The sequence below is a fragment of the Gekko japonicus genome, unplaced genomic scaffold (genome assembly GCF_001447785.1).
Source record: "Gekko japonicus isolate JY-2015 unplaced genomic scaffold, Gekko_japonicus_V1.1 scaffold2774, whole genome shotgun sequence".
In the NCBI taxonomy this organism is placed as follows: Eukaryota; Metazoa; Chordata; class Lepidosauria; order Squamata; family Gekkonidae; genus Gekko; species Gekko japonicus.
Genome location: NW_015173759.1, coordinates 45,367 through 69,042, shown reverse-complemented (window position 1 = coordinate 69,042; position 23,676 = coordinate 45,367). Strand labels below are relative to the sequence as shown.

The 23,676-nt window shown below is 46.6% G+C and overlaps 1 protein-coding gene across 1 annotated transcript in view; it reads right to left on the bottom strand.

The window, feature by feature from the left end:
* Nucleotides 1-236: 236 nt before the first annotated feature.
* The window catches only part of PCBP3 (poly(rC) binding protein 3), a 55,717-nt gene continuing 32,277 nt past the window's right edge, over nt 237-23,676 (bottom strand). The window contains exons 8-12 of the mRNA XM_015423506.1: nt 20,201-20,276; nt 18,943-19,002; nt 10,797-10,849; nt 1,869-2,038; nt 237-273 (exon numbers count right to left, since the gene is read on the bottom strand). Of these exons, the coding sequence (XP_015278992.1) occupies nt 237-273; nt 1,869-2,038; nt 10,797-10,849; nt 18,943-19,002; nt 20,201-20,276 (396 nt within the window). The remainder of the gene's footprint in view (nt 274-1,868; nt 2,039-10,796; nt 10,850-18,942; nt 19,003-20,200; nt 20,277-23,676) is intronic.

The following is a 23,676-nucleotide window of genomic DNA, read 5'->3' as shown; positions in this document are numbered from 1 at the left end:
GAATGCAATTTATAGAGAAACGTAGTACGTGAATATGCAGTATCTGTGCATAGACAAGGACATATATATGCACAGATATACACACTCACATGTATTTGTTACCAAAGAAAAAAGTATCCAAAGAGATAGAGTGGTGTGGAGAAAGGAAGTATCGCAGGCTGTAGATGCTGGAATGAAGAAGAGTCATTGACTTGAGAGGGTCAGATGATGCACAGTGAAATATGACAGGTAGAAATTTAGAGTGCACCCATTCCAGTGACCTCAGACGTCAGCCTAGAACAGAGGAAGGTAAAGAGGGACAGAAGGAAAAGAGCTTAAGGTATCGTCCAATGTCCATGAGGATGACATACTTACAACAGACCCCATGTTACAAAAACCCTTTGCATCATAAGGTTTGCCAGGAAGGCTGATCTGTAGTCACTCTTTCTAATCTGGAGAGCCAGTCTGGTCTGGTGTAGTGGTTAAGAGCAGCAGACTCTAATCTGAAGAACCAGGTCTGATTCCCCACTCCCCCACATTAAGCCAGCTTGGGTGACATTGGGCCAGTCCCAGTTCTTTCAGAGCTGTTATCTCAAGAGCAGTCCTCTTAGAGCTCTCTCAGCCCCACCTCCCTCACAGGGTGTCTGTTGAGGGGAGAGGAAGGGAAGGAGATTGTAAACCTCTCTGAGACTCCTTGAGACAACTAGGGTATCAAAACCTACTCATTTTCTTCTTCTTCATGTGATGTAGTGATTAGACTGTCAGGGGATCTAGGTTTGAATCTCCACTCTGCCATGGAAGCTGGCTGGGTGACCTTGGGCGACTCACACGCTCTTAGCCTAGCTGTTGTATTTATATTGTCTATTTTTTTATATAATTGCTTCATTTACATCGTAAGCTGCCTTAAATTCTGCAAGGGAGAAAGGCGATGACAGAGAGAGAGAGAGAGAGAGAGAGAGAGAGAGAGAGAGAGAGAGAGAGAGATCGTGGATTTTGTGGAAAAATGGCCTAGGGATTTTCTAAATAAATAACCTTATTGTACAGTGTGATGGTTAATTCCAGGGCTATTGTAACTGGCATTTTTTTTTAAAAAAGGCTGAATAAGAAGGCCATTCCTTCACAATAAATAAAGGGCTGCTTTATAGTCTGTTTCTCACAGTACCTTTTCTAACAGGAATGCTCTCCCCCCCCCCATCATAGCCCCAAAACTTAAATAACAGAGAAAGAAGATTCTTTGTGTGGAATAACTTTGACATTGATGAAATCACTGTGTCCACCCTAGTTTCTCCTAGACCATTTCCACAAGAGATAAATTCCCCGCATTGACGTTTTAGAAACTGTGCGATATGTGACTTTTTCCGAAGTAGATTTTTCCTCACCGGGTGCAAACCTGAAGTTTTCTCCTTCTTACCCTGCGTTTTTGGAATCCCCGGCATTAGCAAGTTCAGAAAACGTGGGGTAAGAAGGAGAAAACTTTGGGTTTGGGCCTGGTGAGGGAAAAAAACTACTGCAGAAAATGTCACATAACACACACAGTTTTTTAAAAGTCAATGCGGGGAATTTCACTGCTGTGGAAATGGTCTAGGAAGTGGTTTAATCTGGGTCCTTATTCTCTGCATCTCAGAACCTCCTAAGATTGCTACAGATGTCCAGTTTTTGTGGAGTTCTTGTCCATGTGTTACATCAAAGGAAAGCAGATAAACTAGGCTACTCAGTAGATGCGTCTGAGAGCTTTACCAAGTGTGCCAAAGTCCAAGAGGAACTAGCTCACGACTAGTTTGGCCCAAGAGATGCTCCCCTCAGAGGGCGCCCGCTTCTTTTACTTCGAAAGCTGGTCATGGAGATGAGGCTAGAGGATTTTGAACGTGGCCTTCGTTAGCGCTGCTCACCTGGCATTGATGAGGTACTGGGCAAGGCTGATGTTTGCTGGGGTTCCTGTGATGGTAATTTGGCGTTCTGATGAACCTTCTGTGGCGTTGGCGATTTTGATCTGTGCTCCAGACATCTGTCTAATTTCATTGATTTTGGTCCCTTGGCGTCCGATTATACAACCTATTAGCTAGGAAAAAAAGCATGGAAGGTTTCTTACATCGGCCCCTCTGGTATAAAAGTAAACGTTTCAGAGATTTCCGGACACCTCAGGGCAAGTTTCCTTTTTGATTCTAATACTCAGGAGAGCTGTACTCCACCACTCTCCTACTGCCCCAAGTTCTCACCTAGATGTTCCCTCTCAGGTAATTTTCTGATGACAGTGAAAGCGTTTTGCCCTCTGTAACTGTTTACTTTCTAGACTTTGTGGCTAAGTCTCTCATGTACACGAAGGGTGCCGTACTCAAGGTGGGATGGAGCAATAGATGGCCTTGTCAAATGCTTAGGGGCCCTTCAGGGGCCTTCCTCTACCCCTTCTCCCCTGCTAGGACTTTGCTGTAATATATGGACAAGGGCTGTGAGGCACAGAGGTGAGGGAACTCCCATTTTGCCGATTCATGGGGCTTGTCCAAAGCTCTGCCAAGCTTGTCAAGAAAGGGGAACGCAGGTCCATGTCTCACACTCCGCATCCTCTGAGGCAGGGCTTTTTTTGTAGAACTCATTAGCAGGAACTCATTAGCATAATAGGCCACACCCAACAACAGAAACTCATTAGCATATCCAGCCACACCCATGAGAGCACAGCTCATTAGCATATTAGGCCGCACCCCCATGTTAAAACCCAGGGCCTTTTTTGTAGCAGGAACTCCTTTGCATGTTAGGCCACACACCCCTAATGTAGCCAATCCTAATGAGTTTCTGCTATTGGGTGTGGCCTATTATGCTAATGAGTTCCTGCTGGGCGTGGTCAACTTGGGAGCCAGCTGGAACTCCGTTCCTGTGCGTTCCTGCCCAAAAATTGCCCTGCTCTGAGGAGGTGAAAGAGCAGAACTGGACTGGTGGCCTTAAGTAGTAAGGATGAGAAGTTTGTTGACTCTCCATGCCCAAGCACGCATTAGCATTGTGAAATCTTCTGTCATCTAAAGGGGACGCTCAGCCTTTCAGTTAACTGCTCTGAACACAACTCATACGCACAACTCTTCCCAACAAGCAGAGACAGGCAAAATCTAACGAAGCGTGGAACGAATTTTTATGGGAAATACACTGCCAAACTTTTTGAACACAAAGGGCCCAGTAAAAAAAAAAAGGCAAGTCCAAAGCACAAAAGTGTTAAATAAAAGGTTAAACTGTAAGAGGTTGTTTAGGGAAAGGTGTGCTGGGGACCCCTAGATAACAGCTGGATCACAGTCTTCTCTCAGTTTTATCCCGGGATACGGATTTGGATCCTATCTATCAGATGATCCTTTCTCCATTCTCTGAGTGTTAATCTTCTGGACTGTGTGTCGCTGACTCTGAAACAAACTAGTGGAGCAAAGTGAAGTTCTGAATTGTCAGTCTGGTTTACTGGATTGAGTGGCCGGCCAGGACTTGGGAGACTTGGGCTCAAATTCCTGCTTAGCCATAATGAAGCTCCCTGGGTGATGTTTCTCTCTCATTTTATCCTGCCAGCCCTAGAAGAAATTCACTGATCACCAGTTCATTTCTAGACCAATGCAAGGTCTTGGTTCATACTATTATTGCCCTAAATGGTATAGGACTAGGGGGCTTCCGGGGCTACCTACTCTTAGCCTGCATGTCAATTAAGAGCCTGCATGTCAATTAAGATCAGAATCAGAGGCTATGGAGGAGGAGAAGGAGGAGATTTATACCCCACCCTTCTCTCAGAGTCTCAGAGCGGCTTACAAACGCCTTTCCCTTCCCCTCCCAACAACAGACACCCTGTGAGGTAGGTGGGGCTGAGAGAGCTCTTTCCAGAACTGTCCTTGAGAGAACAGCTCTGACAGAACTATGGCTTGGCCCAAGGTCATCCAGCAGCTGCAAGTGGAGGCGTGGGGAATCAAACCTGGTTCTCCCAGATTAGAGTCTGCATACCTAACCACTACACCAAACTGGCTCTCTCTCACCAAACTCTGCTGCATGTGTCCCCCATTGGGCAGCTGCAGGCAGAGCCTTTTTTGTGGTGGTGCCTCAGCTGTGGAATGCCCTCCCCACAGTGGCTTGCTTGGTGCCTAGTTTGCTAAGCTTTGGCCACTTCTTAAAATCCTGCAGGATCTGTTACAATTCCACAGGGCTGGCAAGTCAGAGATGTTCCATCAAGCATATGGTTGAGGACAGCAACGGTTTTTAACAACTACGGCTTTTTAACATCAACTGGTTTTAACATCAATGGTTTTGTGGGCTAATTAGTTGTGAACAGATCCTGGGTGCATTAACTGCTCCTCCCCCCTCTCCCCACTGTTAAAGTAGATCAACTGAGGGAGTAAAATTGTATTATGGCTCCATGTGGGTTTTGGGGTATTTTAAAATCGTACTTTAGATTACTTATGATTTTATATGTGTTTTATAGAACTTCGTTATACACCGCCCTGAGCCTGCTTACACCAAGGGCGGCATAAAAGCCTAATTTAATAAATAAAAATAATAAATGTTTGATTAATATATTGTTCCCGATAGTCTCGTGCCCTTGACATTCTTAGTGTTGCTTTCATTGTTTCAAACACTGCTTTTAAATTGTTTTTAAACACTCATTTTATTTTGCTGCTCTCCTCGTGATTTATAGTATTTTGTTCTAGCTTTTGACATCTGCTATAATGTTGTAAGCTTCCTTGAGCATTTGCAGCAGAGAGGCAGCCATGAAACATTTCAAACAAACAAACTACCAGAAGGCCAGAGTCCGGTATTCGAGTTGAGGAATCAGCAGAGCATGAGGCTGAATTGTTGCTAAAGAAGTGGCAAAGAAGCACTGTTCTATGGGGGGAAAGTCAACATAGACCAAACAGAGGAAGCAACAGAGAGAGAACAGTCAAAGACAAGGCCAACGGTAGGTTTTCAGTCATTTTTAGTCTGCGTTCAGAGGGATGTGATTGGGAGACACAATCAGCAGCCTGCAGGGTCCTGTACTTTTTCATATTTATGCAAGGCTGTTAAGTGAGATGATCTGTAGCTTTAAATAATTGATATGCTGAAGGCATCTTGCTACACATTTCTATATCTAAGCCCCAAGAAGCATCTGTCTGTGTTCCGGACCAGCACCTGTCTTCCACAGTCAAGTGGCTGAGGGGAACAAGCTGAAGCTAAATCCAGGCAAGACAGAAATATCGATGGGAAAGGGATGTAGTTTTGGAGAGGGTTATACCTTGATGGGGTAAGTTTGTCCCTGGCAGATTCAGTTAAGAGCTCACAGGTGTTATTGGACCCTGTTCTCATGTTACAGAAACAGGGCAGTATGGTAGCAAAAAGAGACTCTTCGCATTTATACTTAGTACAGACATTCGCAGTCCTCCTAGACTCAGGGTGATTTCCCACAAGCGCTGCTCCGCGCTCACTCCTCCTTTTTGCCCCGATGGTACGTGTCAATTTCACACAAACAGGATTGAGTAGACATGGGGGGAATCGCACGGAGCTGCGGGGCAAAATGCGGTCGCGCAGCAGCTTGTGTGAAATTGACACGTACCATTGGGCCAAAGAGAAGAGTGAGCGCGGAGCAGCGCTTGTGGGAAATCACCGTCAGCCATTTTAGCTGCACTGATGGTGCAGTATGATAACCTCAAAGTTGGACTACTGTAACTTGCTCGATAGGGGACTGCCAGAAAGGCGATGTAGAAGTTGTTGCAGAATGTAGCAGTATGTTTATTACCGGACGGAGCCAGATTTATGTATTACGCCTACCCTGCAAGAACTACATTGGATGTGGGTGTTTTCCCCAGTTAATTTCAAGGAGCTGGTTCTTACCTTTATAGTCTTTTGCGGCTTAGGGCCCATGTACTGTAAGGATTGCCTCTCCCAGTATGTTCCCATGTGACACCTTTGCTTCTTAGACCAATGCTAACTAATTGTTTCCTCCTGTAGGCTCATCAGGATCTGGGGCTTTTTTTGCTAGATCTGGGGTTTTTTAGTGGTGGCCCCCTTGGCTTGCAGAATGGCCTTGATTTGTGCATCGGGAAGGCACCTAGTCTGTTGATATGCTGAAAATGATGTAATGTGAAATTGTGCAGGAGGTTCTCTGGCAGTGGATGGCCAATCTTTCTTGAGGCTGTTCTAGTTTACAGTGTTTCTCTTGTAGTCCGTCTTGGATTATATATTGTGTTAAAATTTTTATATTCATTGTTAATATCATTGTAATCCACTATTTATCAGGGAATGGTGGGCTGAAATGTCTTAAAATAAAATAAAAAGAAGAAGAGATTGGATTTTTCCCTTCCCCTCCCCCTTCCCACAAGAGAGAGCTCTCTTCAGAACTGCCCCTGAGAGAACAGCTCTGACAAAATGTGTGACTGACCTAAGGTCACACAAGAAGCTGCATGTGGAGGAGTGGGGACCCAAACCCGGTTCTCCCAGATTAGAGTCCGCACTCCTAACCACTACCCCAAAAGGCTTAAACACCTCTTCCACAGGTTGGATAGTGACATTGTTGATAGATATGGCATCTGTGTGAGGAGAGATAATCTTGAGAGGAAAGATGAGAAGTTCAGACTTGGACATATTCAGTATCATATAGTGATGAGGAATCTAGCAGGGAAATAGCCGACAGACAGCTGGAGAACTGGAAGTGGGTGGCAGAAGAGTGTTCAGGAGAGCTGAGAAAATAGAGACCTGGCACGGTTTCTTCAGGAGCACAACACCCCATACAGATGGTTAATCCCGGAAGGCCTTACTTTCAAATTCAACAGCAAAAAAGAAAACATTGACTCTGTCTTCAAAGTGAAAAAATGTCTTGCGCACCAACAACAAGATAAAGATGGATCTGAGAAACTGGAGGACGACAAGAATGCAGAAAAAGAAGAAGAGAAAACTGAGGAAAGTTCTACCAACTCTTTGTCGGCTGAATCCTTAGATTTTGAAGCAGAACTAGGGGTTACGGCTCCTAAGCACCCTAAAAATAAAAAGGACTTTGAAAAGAAACGTAGAGGAAGTAAGTAAGATAATGAAACTCTAATGGTGTGATAATTATCAGGAACTAATAATCCCGAACTAAGAAGCATACACTAACCAAATTTGTTTGTGAACACTCGCTTTTTATATAACTATTGTATTAACTCTCATGTATTACTATTTTGACAATAGGGAATTATCCTTACTTTAAACAATTGTATTAACAATCTCTTGCTACTCGTAGTTTTAGTTTGTTCCCATCCCCAAACCCTATAGCGTGTGTGTAGTTTAGAAAAGCAATAAAAATGTTTTTAAAAAAGAAGAAGAGCTGAAAAAGAGCTGGGAGTTATCTGCATAAATGTGGTACTGAAAGCCATGGGAATGTATGAGTGCAAGTCAAAGGCTATAAGAAGGTTAAGAGAGAGGAAGAGGAGGAAGAGCTTCTCCCAATGGAAATGCCAAGTGAGCGACTGGGCAGACAGGAAGAGAACCAGCTGAAGAGAGAGTCATGGAAGAAGGAGAAGGAGGAGAAGAAGAAGGAGAAGAAGAGAAGGAGGAGGAGAGGAGGAGGAGGAGGAGTTGGTTTTAGTACCACACTTTTCACTGTCCAAGGGAGTCTCAGGCCAGTTTACAATCTCCTTGCCTTCCTCTTCCTACAACAGACACCCTGTGAGGTAGGTGGGGCTGAGAGAGCACTGAGAGAATTGCTCTTGAGAGGGGCTGTGGCTCAGAGGCAGAGCATCTGCTTGGCATACAGAAGGTCCCAGGTTCAATCCCTGGCATCTCCAGTTAAAAGGGCCAGACAGGAGGTGATGTGAGAGACCTCGAGCTGAGATCCAGGAGAGCCGCTGCCAGTCTGAGCAGACTATACTGACTTTGATGGACCGGTGGTCTGATTCAGTATAAGGCAGCTTCACTTGTGTTCAAAGGAGACAAGGAGGCAGTCGGGTCAGAGGGATTATCAACGTCATGGCTAAGGAGCACGATGGGGGACAAGAAAGTGGATCAGCATCAAAATCTGAAATAAAATTTGGGAAGGAATCAGAGGGGCTGTCTAGGGCATGCAAAAAGGCTCACGGGTCCATTCTGCATCTGGCATTTTCTCCACATTTTCTCAGCTCTCAACCTGGTTCCCCCTTGCCTCGGAATATCTGTTTTCCTTGCATTGCCTCGGATCCAGGTCCCTACACTGGCTAAGTGTCAGTTTGCCATCTGTTTTGTTTTCAACGCTCGCTCCTATGGTTATATGGAAACCTCTTATAGAATCCTTGCCCGAGACAAGGAAAAAATGAACAAATGACATGTGGTTTTGAAGATTAAGTGGCAAAAATAAGACGCTTACAGGGAAAGGCAATGCACTTCTTTTAATTTGATTTCAGAGTAAGATTCTAACATTTGAATGCATATTTCTCCGTCACAGAGAAAATCGGAAATGATTTCTTCCTGCTTTCCCCACAATTGCTATAGCTTGATTTCTTTTCTTTTTCTTTTCCCCCCCTTCTCTTTTAAATCTTTTTTTGTTTAAAAACTTCAATAAAATTTACTTTATTTTTTTTAAAAAAGAAACTGCCCACTTTAGAGCAGCCTATCACATCCCACATACATAAAGCTGTTGGCTGCCAAATGGGCTTTTTTCAAGCTGTGGACCCCCTTCACTGTTTCTGAATAGCCAGACGACCTATATCATCATGTTGGAAGAAACCATGGCTGATTTCGCACTAGAGCTGCCTCACTGTTGCGCCGCCGTTTGCCCCAGTTCTTTTGGTCAATTTCGCACCTGAAGCCGCGCGGCTGATTTCGACCCGCAGCTTCGCCCGATTTCCCCCGCAGTTTCGTGATCCTGTTTTTTGAGGATCAACGAAACTGCGGAGGAAATCGGGTGAAGCCGTGGGTCAAAATCAGCCGCGCGGCTTCTGGTGTGAAATTGACCAATAGAACTGGGGCAAACGGCGGCGCAATAGCAAGGCAGCTCTAGTGCGAAATCAGCCCATCAAATCCTGCCCAATGGCAGGGCCATCCGTCTGCCATCCACCCCACAGATTATCCTAGACTGTGGTCCGTTCTGCACCCTCCTTTAATCCACGTTCACTGCGGTGTCCTCCAAGGAATTCTGCACGAAAATCTAATTCAACCTTCTTTTGAATCCAGGTCCCCCCCCCCCTCTAGATTTGCATGATCCTCCTATTTTTAAGAAGAAAGAAACATGCAAGCCCAGCTGCACACTTATGTGGATGTCATTCAACAGTCACTAGATATTTTCTGTGTGGAGAAAGAAGGGCTCACACGGAACTTCTACCAGCCCACTTGACTGAGGGCCCAGAGAGGAAATTTTATCTGATATAGTCTCATGTGAAAGACTAGATTTCATTTTGGTCACCTTCATTCAAAAAGGAAAAAAGAACAGAAATTCATTCCACAGAGCGCTGCTGAATATTTTTGAGGATTTTGTTTTGCTGTATTGAGACTCCCATTTTCCGTTTACACAAAAACACACCCAAAACTGAACAGACGGTTTTAGACTCAGCTCTAGAATGTAAACATGACGAGCCTAACATAAAAGAACTAGAAGGCTCAGGGGGGATACTGGAGAAGCTAGGCTAGTTTAGAACAGGATAGAATTCAATTAGGGAATGAAAACTCTTAAGGCAGTGTGTGAGGTGGCGTGAAGGGAAAAATAAGTAGACATGGGAAGGATTAAACTAGCAGAGAAGCTGCTATGGTAGCATCTGCGTTTTCGGAACCCCCAGTTTTAGCGAGTTCCGAAAATGGGGTAAGAAGGAGAATACTTCGGGTTTGCGACTGGTGAGGAAACGTCAGTGCGGGGAGTTTCACTACTGTGGAAATGGACTCGGATGGAAACAGATCCTTTCCTTTGCTCTCCTTTCCTCTCCCCCCACAAAAAAAATAAGGCATGCCTTCCCCCCCCCTAGATGACATGTGATCAAGCTGTTTTCCATATCTCCTTCAGGTCAATTCACAGCAAACCACATGGATTAGATCACCACACGATATAGATTAGATCACCACACGAGAGGGTAGAGATCAGGATAGGAAAGGACAAGAGAAACGGTTCCCTTCCTGTCTAATGCCTCTTGGTGAGCTGCTTAAAGGAGGTTCCGGTTGTTCCCTTCCCTCACGCTGTCAAGGGGAACAGCCACAGATGGGTGGGGGTCATTCTCTAGGGTTGTCACTCAGGCAAATTCCATAAGTACTACCAGGGCTCTTTTTGTAGAAAAAGCCCAGCAGGAACTCATTAGCAGAATAGGCCACACCCAACAGCAAAACTCATTAGCATATTAGGCCACACCCCTGACAGCACAGCTCATTCGCACATTAGGCCGCACCCCCATGTTACCAGAAGTGTGGCCATCCAGCCACACCCACCTTTCCCTTCTTATTCTGTTTACCTTGTTTGTTGTCAAAACCCAGGGCCTTTTTTTGTAGCAGGAACTCCTTTGCATGTTAGGCCACACACCCCTAATGTAGCCAATCCTAATGAGTTTCTGCTACTGGGCGTGGCCTATTATGCTAATGAGTTCCTGCTGGGCGTGGCCAACTCAGGAGCCAGCCGGAACTCCGTTCCTGTGCATTCCTGCCCAAAAATAGGCCTGAGTACTACATTAGCAAATGCAGCCCTCACCCCACCCCCACGACCCCAATCTTCCCTTTCACTCCTCAGAGTTGAGGCATCATCCTTCCGCAGCAACAACAACAACAACAACAACAACAAAGGCCTTGAAATGACATGCCTGGAAGTAACCAACGGGCTTATCTCGAGCTGCCTCGCCTGGATGTCATTTGAAGACTAACAAAGTCTGTTAAGATGGTAATGGAGAGTACTGACATGCGATACTCACATCATTGGGAATGGTGAGTTCATGAGTACTGGCCGGGGGACTGGCATCCAGACCTGGGCATATGCAAGGGAAAATGGTTATCACTGGAAGAGAAAGTCCTGCTCACTGTCTGGTATTTCAGCAAAATAGCAGACCTTGTGAATTTCTCAGGCTGCACCACGGCCGGGGGGTGGGGGGGAGGAAGGAAGACATTTTGGTAAAATAGCTGGGAAAGCGCCTCCTAAGACTAATAACCTAGAACTCGGGAACAAATGATGCTTCAGTGGTCGCTTAACCTGTCCCGTTGGTTCCACAGTTATAGGTAACCTCACCTCGTCTTGCCTATTTCTGTATGTTTGTGTCTATGTGTGGAAGGGAAATAAAACCATCCCTGCCCTATGCTGCTGTTAACCAATGATGCCTCATCTACTGGGCCCAGCTCCCAGAAGCCTTTGGCACCTTGGGAGTCTAATACGTTTGGCTCATGGACAAATGCATCAACATCCATGTGGTGGGAAAGTGGGCGACGTCTACAAAAGTGGGCATCAACTAGGGTTGCCAACTCTAGGTTGGGAAATTTCTGGAGATTTGGGGGTGGGGTCGGAGTAGGGTGGGGCTTGAGAGGGGAGGGACCCCAGCAGGGTACGACGCCATAGTGTCCGGCTTCCAAAGCAGCCATTTTCTCCAGGGGAACTTTGTCGTCTGGAGGCCAGTTCTAATTCTGGTAGATCTCCAGGCCCCACCTGGAAGCTGGCAACCTTAGCACCACCGCATTATGTTCTGGGTCTCCACCTGACTTTTGTGTGTGGGCTGCCCAAAACAGATAGTTTACACCCTTCCCCACCATTTCTGGCTGTACACTACACTGATGCCAACTACAAGGGAGGGAGCGTGTCCTCAGTCCTCACACAAAATCCAGTGAGAGGACAGAATCCTGGGAAATTACTCTCTGCTAAGGTATGGCCAGAACCACCAAAGATACAGCCTGAGGGGGAAAGGGGTAAACAGGAGGATGGGAGCAGAGCTTTCTGGGAAGGCTCTGAGCGAGAAACAGTCTCTCTTGTTTCAAATCTGGTCAGGAAACAAGTTACGACGACCACAACCCCCAGAGCAGCACAAAAATTGTAGCCAGAGGGAAAAATTCAGGTCCATGGCAGATACAGCAGCAAAGGTGGGCATGAAGTGAGGAGGACTGGCCGATACCGTGACCTTCAGTGCCATCCTAAACAGAGTTCTACCCTTCTAAGCCCATTGACTTCAGTGGACTTAGAACGGTGTAACTCTGCTTCAGGCGGCTCTGTTTGTCCGGTAATTCTCCACATCTCTTGCTTTTTTCTGAACCCCTCAGTTTTCTTCAGTCTGTGTCATAGCTGCAGTCCTATGACCCACTTCCTTATCCATTTGCTGCTGGAATATGTCCACGGGGCAGGGATTTCCGGACTGACATGTTGATTAGCGTTCTGTCTTCACTCGCGAACACACAAACAACCCTCGTACGGTGTATATTCCCATACTGAGTAATACATGGCTGAGGTGAAACCTCCTCCTTTTTTATAGACATCAAAGAACCATACACACTTTCCACAAAGCTGTTGTCCAAGACGACACAGAGCGGTGTTTCTTAACTGAGTGAACCCAGTTCAGTCATCCACATCATCTGTATTATGGAGCACATTTCAGAAGATGGAAAATGCTTCTGATAATCTTAGTCCTTATCAGGGCTTTTTTTGGTAGAAAAAGCCCAGCAGGAACTCATTAGCATAATAGGCCATACCCAACAGCAGGAACTAATTAGCCTATTAGGCCACGCCCTGACAGCACAGCTCATTCGCATATTAGACCACACCCCCATGTTACCAGAAGTGTGGTCATCCAGCCACACCCACCTATTGCTTCTTATTCTGTTTACCTTGTTTGTTGTCAAAACCCAGGGCTTTTTGCATGTTAAGTCACATACCCCTAATTGTAGCTGATCCTAATGAGTTTCTGCTGTTGAGTGTGGCCTATTATGCTAATGAGTTCCTGCTGGGCGTGGCCAACTTGAGAGCCAGCCGGAACTCCGTTCCTGTGCGTTCCTGCCCCAAAATAGCCCTGGTCCTTATAATATCTAGTGCCTCCACATCAGTTGGAACCCCCCATCCCCTCAAGATGAAGGATGTTTGCCTGTAATGATCTCCAATGGGTATGAGTCACAATGAGAAGCATCATGCACTTTTTACTTGTGCTTCTTCCTATAAAATTATGGGAAACATGTAGGGTTGCCAGCACCAGGTTGGCAGATTCCTGGAGATTTGGGGGATGGAACATGGGGAGAATGGGATTTGAGGAGGGGCGGGACCTCAGCAGAGTATAATGTCATAGAGTCCACCTTCCAAAGCAGCCATTTGCTCAAGGGGAACTGATCTTGGTCGTCTGGAGAGCAACTGTAATTCCAGGAGATCTCCAGGCCCCACCTGGAGGGTGGCAACCACAAATAGACCAGCACCTGTGATAGCTCACTATAAAGTGTACAGTGCTTGGACTGATCCTTTCTAGTGAACCACCCGGAGGTGGGCAGTCCTGGATATAGTATGAAAACCGTGGTTGACACACGGTGCTAGAGAGATGATTCTCAGCTTGGAAATACATTGGATTTGGAATTCTACTTCCAAGGAAAGGAATTCAGGACTACAGTTCAGTCCTAGCCACAGTACTGCAAGTCTATTTTTATGCTCCCCCCCCCAAGCGTTTGACAGAAGCTTGTTTTTAACTATTGATGTGGCAAGTTGTTAAGGGAGAGAGGTGCAAAATAGGAGAAAGGCACTGGAGCACAACTGGGGCAAAAAGTTGATCTCTGGGATCTTGTGGGGCTGCCAAGCTCATGCTGGGAAATTCCCGGAGACTTGGGGGTGGAGCCTGGGGGGAGCAGAGTTTGGGGAGGGAGCTTAGCAGGGTTTAATGCCACAGAGCCCACCCTCCAAAGCAGCCATTTTCTCAAGGGGAATGGATCTCTGTAGTCTAGATATCAGTTTCTAGTTCCAGGAAATCTCCAGACCCAACCTGGAGGTTGTCAACCCTATGACAGGCTCATGATTCTGTCCAGAGGTTACTGTAGGTCTATCAGCACCTGCCAGAGGGATCCAGAAAGAAAACGGAAAAAAGTCCTTTGGGCCACGCTCTCCATCGAGTCCCCCCTCCAAAGCAGCCATTTTGTCTTGGGGAACTAGGGTTGCCAGCCCCCTGGTCCGGGCGGAGTTCCCCTGCTTTCATGGGCCCCTCCCCACCAGCAGCCAGGTGGCCAGCGGGGGGAAACCCTGCCTGCAAATGCCCTGAAACACGGTGCGATGACATCACCCGGAAGTGACGTCGTCATCGCACCGCCGTGGTCACATGGTGACACTCTAGTTTCTGGGCAAAACTCTGTGGTAAATTTGGGCCCAAACAATAAAGTTTTGCGCAAACACTAGAGCGTCGCCATGTGACAGCACCGCGAAGCGTGTGTGGCAAAGAACTCCCAGAGAGGACCTTCAGGCTCCCCACTGGCAGGACGGTAGGACCCGGCAACCCTACGGGGAAATGATGTTGTCTGGAGCTCTCCAGACCTTACCAGGCACTCCCCAAATGTAGACAGTGCTTCCATCTGAGGGTTGCCATAGGGTTTTCCCCCCTCACAGGGTTGCATTGCTGCACATGTAATAATTTAATTTATGCACATGTTAAAGGCACAATTGTCCTTTTTTCCACTAGGAAAAAAAAAACATAGATGGGACCAGGGGTCGTTTCGTAGAAAAAGAGCTAGGGGAACTCATTAGCATAACTCATTAGCATATGCCACACCCCCTGACATCACCGGAAGTGTGTCATGAGGCCACACACCCCGCCCCCAACGGTCCCGGCCGCTGCCGCCGGCCTTGCAGCTCCACTGCCGAGCCCCATAAGGGGCCGGCGGTGGACCTGCAAGGCCGGCGGGAGTGCAAGGAAGTCCCGCGAAGGCCCTCCCTGGCCCCAGGCAGGCAGGGGTGGGGAGAGACAGGGAGGAAGCAACTTACCCTCCCTCTTCTCCTGCCTCCTCCTGGCTGAATGAGGGCCGGAGGCAGGATGGCCTGAAGAAGGGGGCGGGGCTTCGTCATGTGCCCTGCCCCCCGCTCCTCACCCGGGGGAACTGCGTTCCCCCGCGATCTCCCCCGAAATGACCTCTGGATGGGACGTATTTTCCAAGTCTGGAGTAGTCTGAATTTCAAGGGATCATGTCTTTAGAGGAGTAGCAGTAAATAGTAGTAATAGCAACTGCAGCGCGTAGGGCTCTTTGCATAAGTTCTTGTGCTGCAGTCCTTTCAGAAATCCTGTGAGGAAGGCGCCCTGTTGTCTCTGATTCTGGCAGGGCTCAGACAGAGGGCCTTGCCTATAATACCCCCCTGGACGAGGTGAGGTTTGAACAAGGGATACTTTGAGACCGATCAAAACCAACTACTCTCATGTTGTTAGCATGTTGTTAGCAGGTACAGGAGGGTTGTGGGTAGGGATATGGAGGGGCTGTGACACCAGCTGCAGTGCCACGTCACTTCTGGTAAAACAACCACCACCACCCATGGATGTGCCACAGATTGCTCTAGGAATCACCAGAAACTCTACGGTCACCCTAGGTTCCTAGAGCAACCTATGTCACTTCCTTTTGTTTACCAGAAGTGACGTGGCTTCACATGCATAGCGGCAGAGTTTAACATTTATTTCTCTCAACATCGCTTGGAATGGTTGTAGGCAACAGGAGTGTGGTTTGGAGTTCCCCACTCCTACCGGGGAACGGGACACCTGCAGGCAGGACAGGAAAAGCTCCACCTGCTCCAGTTCCCTCTTGCCCAGGAACGATGGAAGTGTCCTCCTTTGCCTCTGGCTAGCCCAGTCCCCCTCTCCTGGCACAACCAGCCCCTTTTTTCTCTGGAAAGATGAGAATCAGCTGGTCAGCCCAGGCAGGCATTTGGTCAGACCATTAAAGCCGTGTACATTTGCCCATCTTTCCTATTTTAAAGAGAAGCAGAGAATGTGCTGAGAAGAATACTTACACGCTACTAACATCTCAAAGAGCGATGAGTATATTACCGACACAGTAATTGACTGGGAAAGCATTGTTAACTGGCAAGGTTTAAATGAGTAAAACTCGAGCTGCATACTGCAGCGTGGTCTACTGGTTAGAGTGTCAGATTAGAATCTGGGAGATCTGGCTTCAAATCATCACTCTGCCATGGACGTTTGCTGGGTGACCCTGGGGTGGGGTTGCCAGGTACCCCTTAGCAACCAGCGGGGGGTTACCGGCAGCAAGAGGGCCTAATCTGGCATTTCAGCCTTGCTGCCGGTAACATGGTGATGTCACTTCCTGCTGGGGTTGCCAGGTCCAACTCAGGAAATATCTGGGGACTTTTGGGGTGGGGCCAGGAGACTTTGGGGGTGGAGCAAGGATGTGACATCACTTTTGTGATGTCACTAGGGTCGCCAGGTGAGGCTGACAAGCCAGAAGGTAGTTCTGGCCATCACATTTAAAGGGATCACATTCCTTTTAAATGCTTTCCCTCCATCGGAAATAATGGAGGATGGGGGCACCTTCTTTTGGGGCTCAGAGAATTGGACTCCTTGGTCCAATCTTGAAACTTGAGGGTTTTTTCTCACCAGCCATGCTGAAAATTTGGTGCCTCTACCTCAGAAAACAGCCCCACAGAGCCCCCAGTTACCCACAGATCAATTCTCCATTATAACCTATGGGGATGGGTCTCCATAGGGTATAATGGCCCAGTGGCCATTTCTCCCCCTCCCCCCGCTTTTTGACAACCCTGAAGCGGGGGAAGGGGTTCCAAACCAGGGGGTCCCCTGCCCCCCACTCGGGATTGGCAACCCTACTTCCCACACGTGACGAAAGTGACATCATTAGGTCACTGGTCAACATGGCACATCTCTGGTATTTAGGTTAAAACGTCTATGTTTTCATCATAGAGTTTTTGCCCAAATACCAGAGCCTCATCGAGTTGCCAGTGAAAGTATGACATCACTTCCGGTGCACTCCAGAAGTGATGTCACCACTTTGCTGGCAATATGGTTGAAATGTCGGACTACAATACAAGATAAAGAACAACGGCACAGCAATATATGTTAAACAAGAAAAAAATGCATGTGCCAAAAATCAATTATTAAAAATCCTATATATTTTTTTATTGATATTACATTTACAATTACTCACTCTAACATGACAAATTTTCCCATGACATATATCACAAATAAGTCGACAAGTAGAAATACAACAGGTAAAGTTTTTCATTAACATCCATGTGATAATTATATCAAAAGGGTCCTTTTGACTCTAAGGATGTGTTTCCTCACATAGAATGTCTCTGCCAGCCGGCTTGACAGATTATAAATCCGTTTCAATAATTTTTTCAAGAATCATTTTCTTCTTCTTCTTTTCATTCTAATCCTAACACAGGCACAACTATGAAGGATCACAGTAAAATAAGCCACCAAAACCGCCAAAACCTTAATCGGAAGAGTTTTTTCATAAATACCTTTGTAATAATTAAAATTCAAAAAGTCCTTGAACTGTAAGGACGTAGTAGCGTCTCTGCTAGCTGACTCGACGGACTCCCCGGTTATAAATCCATTTCAATGATTTTTTTCCAAGAATCATGCTGGATTCAACATTTCAAAGATAACGTGTAAACATCCACAAGGTATCAGTCAGATACAGCAATCCACAGTGGCCCCCAATGGGAAATCAATCATTTCTTGGAACCTCCCTTCAAAAGTCTGAAGCATGTCTCCACTATACCATTTTCCCTCTAATGAAATTTGTCATGTTATAGTGAGTAACTGTAAATGTAATACCAATAAAAATATATATTTAGGATTTTTAATCATTGGTGCTTGGCACATGCATTCTTTTCTTGTTCGAAATGTCGGACGAGGCATCACCCACTGCTAACAGGTTCCCTAGCCGGCCAGCTGATAGGTGGCGGGGAGGTGGGGTCCAGGGTTGGGGGACCCCCATCTCCAGCAGGGTCCCAGCAACTCAACCCTGGGCCAGTCACGCACTCTCAGCCTAACCTACCTCAGAGGGTGGTTGTTACCAGGGCTTTTTTTGTAGAAAAAGCCCAGCAGGAACTCATTAGCATAATAGGCCATACCCAACAACAGGAACTCATTAACCTATTGGGCCACACCCCTGACAGCACAGCTCATTAGCACATTAGGCCGCACCCCCATGTTATCAGGAGTGTGATTATCCAGCCACACCCACCTTTTGCTTCTTATTCTGTTTACCTTGTTTGTTGTCCAAACCCAGGGCTTTTTTGTAGCAGGAACTCCTTTGCATGTTAGGCCACACACCCCTAATGTAGCCAATCCTAATGAGTTTTTGCTGTTGGGTGTGGCCTATTATGCTAATACGTTCCTGCTGGGCGTGGCCAACTTGGGAGCCAGCCGGAACTCCCTTCCTGTGCGTTCCTGCCCAAAAATAGCGCTGGTTGTTACGAGGATAAAATGAAAGAGAAGAGAATGATGTAAGCCCCTTTGGGTCTCCATTGGGGAGAAATACTAGGTATAAATGGAGTAAATAAAATAAAAATAAATAATGGTGACACCCACAAAACAGATCATACTGGAATTAAGATTTGTTTCTCTTATGCGGAACGTTCTTTGAACTGACGTCATTTAACACGGCTGGCACCTGTGAGGAAGTCATCTAGATTTCCAGTGAATTTCAGGCAGTAAATTGTTGCCTGGCACATAGACAGATGGAGGCTGTGCTGTAGCCCTATGGATACAGCTGGGACGTTAAAGAAAAGTAGTTGCACAGATAGGCAGGAAACTGAAAGTAAGAAGAGCCAAAACATTGTGCTTTTAAAAAAATAATAATACAGAAATGTCCCCTTAAGGAGGGCTACTTTAAGTCTGAAATGCCATTCTAGCACAGAGACATTCTAAGACTATGAGAGGTTCTAGTCTTTTTCAGGGCTCTGGAGTATAAACTGGGGCTTGTCCTGTGTCCGAAAGCCCTTGTTCTTGCTCACTGAAAGTCAATTACTTCCTCTCACAAGCACGGCAGAGGGAGGCAATTTGCGTATGGCTAGCAACAGCCGATTCACGGAGGTGTTATCATCGCAACAGAAGAGCCTATGAAATTTCCCTGCAGCCCTTTTATTTTTACCTGCTGATTGGCCCATCAGATTTTGAGCTTCTTCGGAGGAATGTAAGGGCAGCTTTTCTCCTGAAGAGCAAAGAAGAAACAGATTTAAGGGCGTTTGCCTTCGAGGAGATAAGCAATGTCACTTCATCTAGGAAGCTCAAAATATGATGAACAAAACCGGTAGAACAGGCATCTCTGCGGTGGTCCTAACGACACGAAGATATATTCTGCGACACGCACAAGTGGCAGTTACCTGCCTGTCTAGGGCTCTTGTGACCAAGAATTAACGTAAGGCTGCATTTTGCTGGTATTTGTGAGACACGGTGGCCCTTTGTGGAAGGCCAAACGAGGCTGGCTTCAAAGGAAGGGGTGACCCGCTAGAATCACAGACCTCTTCCTGCATTTCTCACGAGCATCCCATTCTGCGTGTTCATTAACAACCTTCGGCATCTTTGAATATATAAATGAAACATTATAGGCAGTCCCTACAAGCATCAGAGAGAACTGCAGGAATTCACATTCTTTTTTTCTGACTGTCCCAGCTGATGGCCTCTCATGTACATAGTCCACAGACATCACCCTGAAAACACTCGCTCTTGTCTGTTCTCAGAAGCTAAGCAGGGTCGGGCCTGGTTAGTACTTGGATGGGAGACTGCCTGGGACACAGCGGACATGGCGGACATACGACCAGCAACCATTTAACCCATTCGTTCCCCCAGAAACCAAAGCAGTTTAAACTTCGTCCCCAATAGCAGACTGAACTCATGCCAATAACGAAGGACAATTGATCTGAGATATTACGCAGTGGTGGCGAACCTATGGCACGGGTGCCAGAGGTGGCACTCAGAGCCCTCTCTGTGGGCACGCGTGCCATCGCCGCAGCCAGGCCCAGACCATCATTAAAGTGTCGAATTCTCTGCCAAATAATTTTAAGTAAATGAAAGCATTTGGGATTGCTTTCCTTACTTTGTTTGGATCATCTTAAGTTAATGTAGGAGTTGTTTTTTCTAAAGTAAAACCTCAGTGTTCAGGTTAAATTGCCGTGTTGGCACTTTGCGATGAATAAGTGGGTTTTGGGTCGCAGTTTGGGCACTCGGTCTCTAAAAGGTTCGCCATCACTGCTCTAGGGTCTTCAACCTCTCCCCCACTGATAGTTGCAACTTCAATTTATATATACTTCCTATTTCCTTTTCATTCAACAAAATGAGCTTAGAAAGAAGAGAGAAAACTGCACAGGTAAGAAGAGAAGGAAATCCATAAAGGGAATCTGGGTACGTACCAGGGAAAGCAGGGGTGGTCTGTCCAAGGGGAGTAAAGGGGGTTTGCTGCATAGCCAGCTGGTGGAGCTTGGTCAACTGCTGAGGGGTAGGAGGGACATTAGAACTAAGAAGGTTATTGTTATAGAGTACAAGAACAAAATTATAATCCAAAAAAATAACAACGACAGGAAGCCATGTGGGAACATGGCAAACACAGCTTTAACAGAAGGACTTGGCCTGGGTAAACGCAATCATGCCCACATTCGGGGCAGTTGTGCTCGAGCAGGGTCTGAAATACAGGAGCCTAGTTTGGGTTTATCTGACTCGATAGCTGAAAGGGAAGAGAGGAGGACGAGGTAAACCAGCCGCTCTGGGTCCCCACTGGGGAGAAAGGCATGGTATATGAAGTCAGTCAGTCAGTCAGTCAGCCAATCAGATCCTGACAATACAATTATCCTTTTCTCTCCTGACAGAAGTTTGGCCACTCCAGCTTAGGAGCAATGTTGCCACAGACCAGTAACTGGTGTCTAAGTCGGTGACATGGTGATAGATATTCCAGGGGCCCAAACAGTGGTCCAGTTGCACAGTTTATGGGGCAAGTGTGTGACTTGGCCAAAATAGGTATGTATTTCAGACCCTGTTCACCCCTTGTTATGCTCCAAACTTTTGAGCGCCCCTTTACAAAGACCCTGTAAAGAGGACTGCATTTTGGAATACATTTTGTGCTGTTATCTCTATTGGTATTATCAAAGTAACAAAAGAATCGTCAAGTTCCCTTTCAAAATTTTGCGGTGTAGCCCAAGGGAGCAATATTTCAAGTGTTTAAATGCTGAAACCTGAACAGAACTGCAGAAATCAGCCAAAGGACACACCTCAAGCCAATCCAGCCAGCCCTCCAAAAAAACCCCAAAAATCTAAGATGGGGGTGCTTGTAATTGGAACTGGAGGGCGGGGGCAAAATGTTTTAAAAATTCTTGCTCCTGCAGCATCTCTGAGGGAAGGGATGGAGGGAAATCTGACACTGGCAATAGCGAGGGTGAAGCATTGGTCAGGCAGAACACCCGGGGAGGGGGGACTGAAGAAGACAGGTAGGAAAGCTGAGGGGAGTTTGAGAAGTAGAGCAGCCCCCTCCATTATGAGAGGTGGCAAGCAAGCTGGTCACCAGAAGCGGACGGCATGCAAGGAAAGTCCAAGTTTAAAAAGCAGAATGATGAAAGAAGTCATAGTTTAAAGGCACTAAAGAGAGTCGTCACAATCCAGTTTACTTTCCAAACCAAACCCACTGTAAACGTCACTGCTCTAAACTCTGGTGCACACTCCTATTCAAATTTATCATTAAGAATCTAACAGCACCAACCTCAGCAAAGTTACACCATTCAAAGCCCACTGACTGCAGTGGATTTAGAATGGTAGAACTCTGCTTGGGACTGACAATGGAAGTCAACTACGGCCCTTTCTGCACCCGTATTTTGCCCGGGTTTCTGAGCGCATCCTATTCTTCCGTTCTATATCCCCTCCCTCTTTCAGTTCCGGTTTGTGTTTGGGCTTCTTCTTGTTTCTGCATTTGTTTTACAGGAATCTGCATTCAGACCCCTTCCAGCACACTGTTGCCCTGCAGTTACCAAAACTCCTTTTGCTGTGATTCTTTGTTCTCATCCGCTTTTGAATTGCTAATCCTCTGGAAAGTAGAATTGTTTCTGCGGGTATTTAAGTGCTGCTCACTGCCCCTCCCCTGTTTCTGCCTCTGTCTTTTTAGGTTGATGCTCCCTCCCTATTCTGCTTGCTTTCCTATCTTCTCCAAAGACAAAAGAGGACTTGTCCCCCCCATTCAAACTTTAAAAAAACTAGAGAGCGTAAGAAGGAATCAGTAACTATAAAGGACTAGGGGATTCCCTGCTCCCAAATGTGTCAGTCTTGCATATGTGGGCCTGGGTTTCCCCCTCCCCTCCCCTTTCTTTTTGCAGAATCACAGAGGGAGGGAGGGAGGGAGGGGTTAGGGTCTGCAGTTAAAAGTTTAGAAAGATGTTTGCCTTTCTCTTCATCTCAGACAAAGCAGCCAGTTAACTCAAAAAAATGTGGGTTTTGCTTGTAGATGCAGAATGCATACAGCATACACAAATAAATAAACCAGAGGGGAAAAACTAGTGCAGAGGGAATTTGTGCGACTGTGAAGTCAACCCTTAAGGCTTGACTCCTCGGATTCTCTGGAGCAAGCTGTCAGTGCAGAAATGGCCTACATCTCATACTAAAGTCACATGCTGCACAGCTATGTGGAAATCAAGTAATCTAGCATTTGTTGCACCATCCTGGTTCACTTTGCCTCGTTTCTGCTAATATCTCGACACTTGCACTACTTTTTTAAAAAAATCAAGACTGTACCACCATGTTTGGCATGAGTTTATTCTGGCAAAAAGAGCAGAAGATCACATGAAAGTGTTCCATGTGAACGTATGCAAATGGAAATGAATAAATAAGATCCGCCTGGCTTGATCTCAGAACCTCCTTTGCCTTCATGTCAAAGATATGGAGGGATTTTCCATTGACAGACCCTCCCCCTGTCCCTTTTACCATCATTTTCAGTTAGGGCCATTTCTTCTTCCTGTTGCGAAAAGTTCATTTTTGTTTGTTAGTTTACTGTTGTGAAAAAAATGTAAGCAAAAGTTTCAAAACGTAGACCCAGTCAGTAGGGTTACCAGGTCTGGGTGGGGAAATACCTGGAGACTTTGGGGGTGGAGCCTGGGGGGGTGGGGGTTTTGGAGGGGAGGGACCTCAATGGGGTACAAAGCCATAGAGTCCACCTTCCAAAGCGGCCATTTTCTCCAGGGGGACTGATGTTTGTCGCCTGGAAATCAGTTGTAATCCCAGGAGATCCCAGTTGTAATCGGTTGTAATTCTAGTCATCACCTGGAGGTTGGCAACTATACTCAGGAGGCTCATTTGGCACACCAATAATTCACTGAAAGGGGGATCATGTTGGAAGAAAACAAAAGCAAAATCTTTAAAATAGATACTAATAACGAAACCTGAGAGATTCAGATCAGTTCTCTGGGTGGAAGATGCCAATGGTAGGGTTGCCATTCCCCAGAGCGGGGGAAAACCCTGTTTTTTTGGGGGGCGTCCATCCACCACCAGCCAGCTGGCCGGCAGAAAGAAACAGAAGGGACATCAGTACGTTGGGGATGTCGCATGGTGACGCTCTTGTTTTTGGGCAAAACTCTATGATTTGAGGCTGATTTTTCCATAGAGTTTTGCCCAGAAACAAGAGTATTGCCACACAACATCCACGACATGCTGATGTCACTTCTGCATGATGTAGGGCTGCCAAATGCCCCCGGGGGGTGGATTTCCCCCCGCTTTCGAGCCCCGATTTCCACCCCTGCGGAATCGGGGCCCGGGGGAAATCCCACCCCCGTGTGCACGTCACCCGGATGTGACGTCACACGCTGGGGGCGGGGCCACAGCCATTTGAGGGGAAAACTCTATGTTTTCCCCTCAA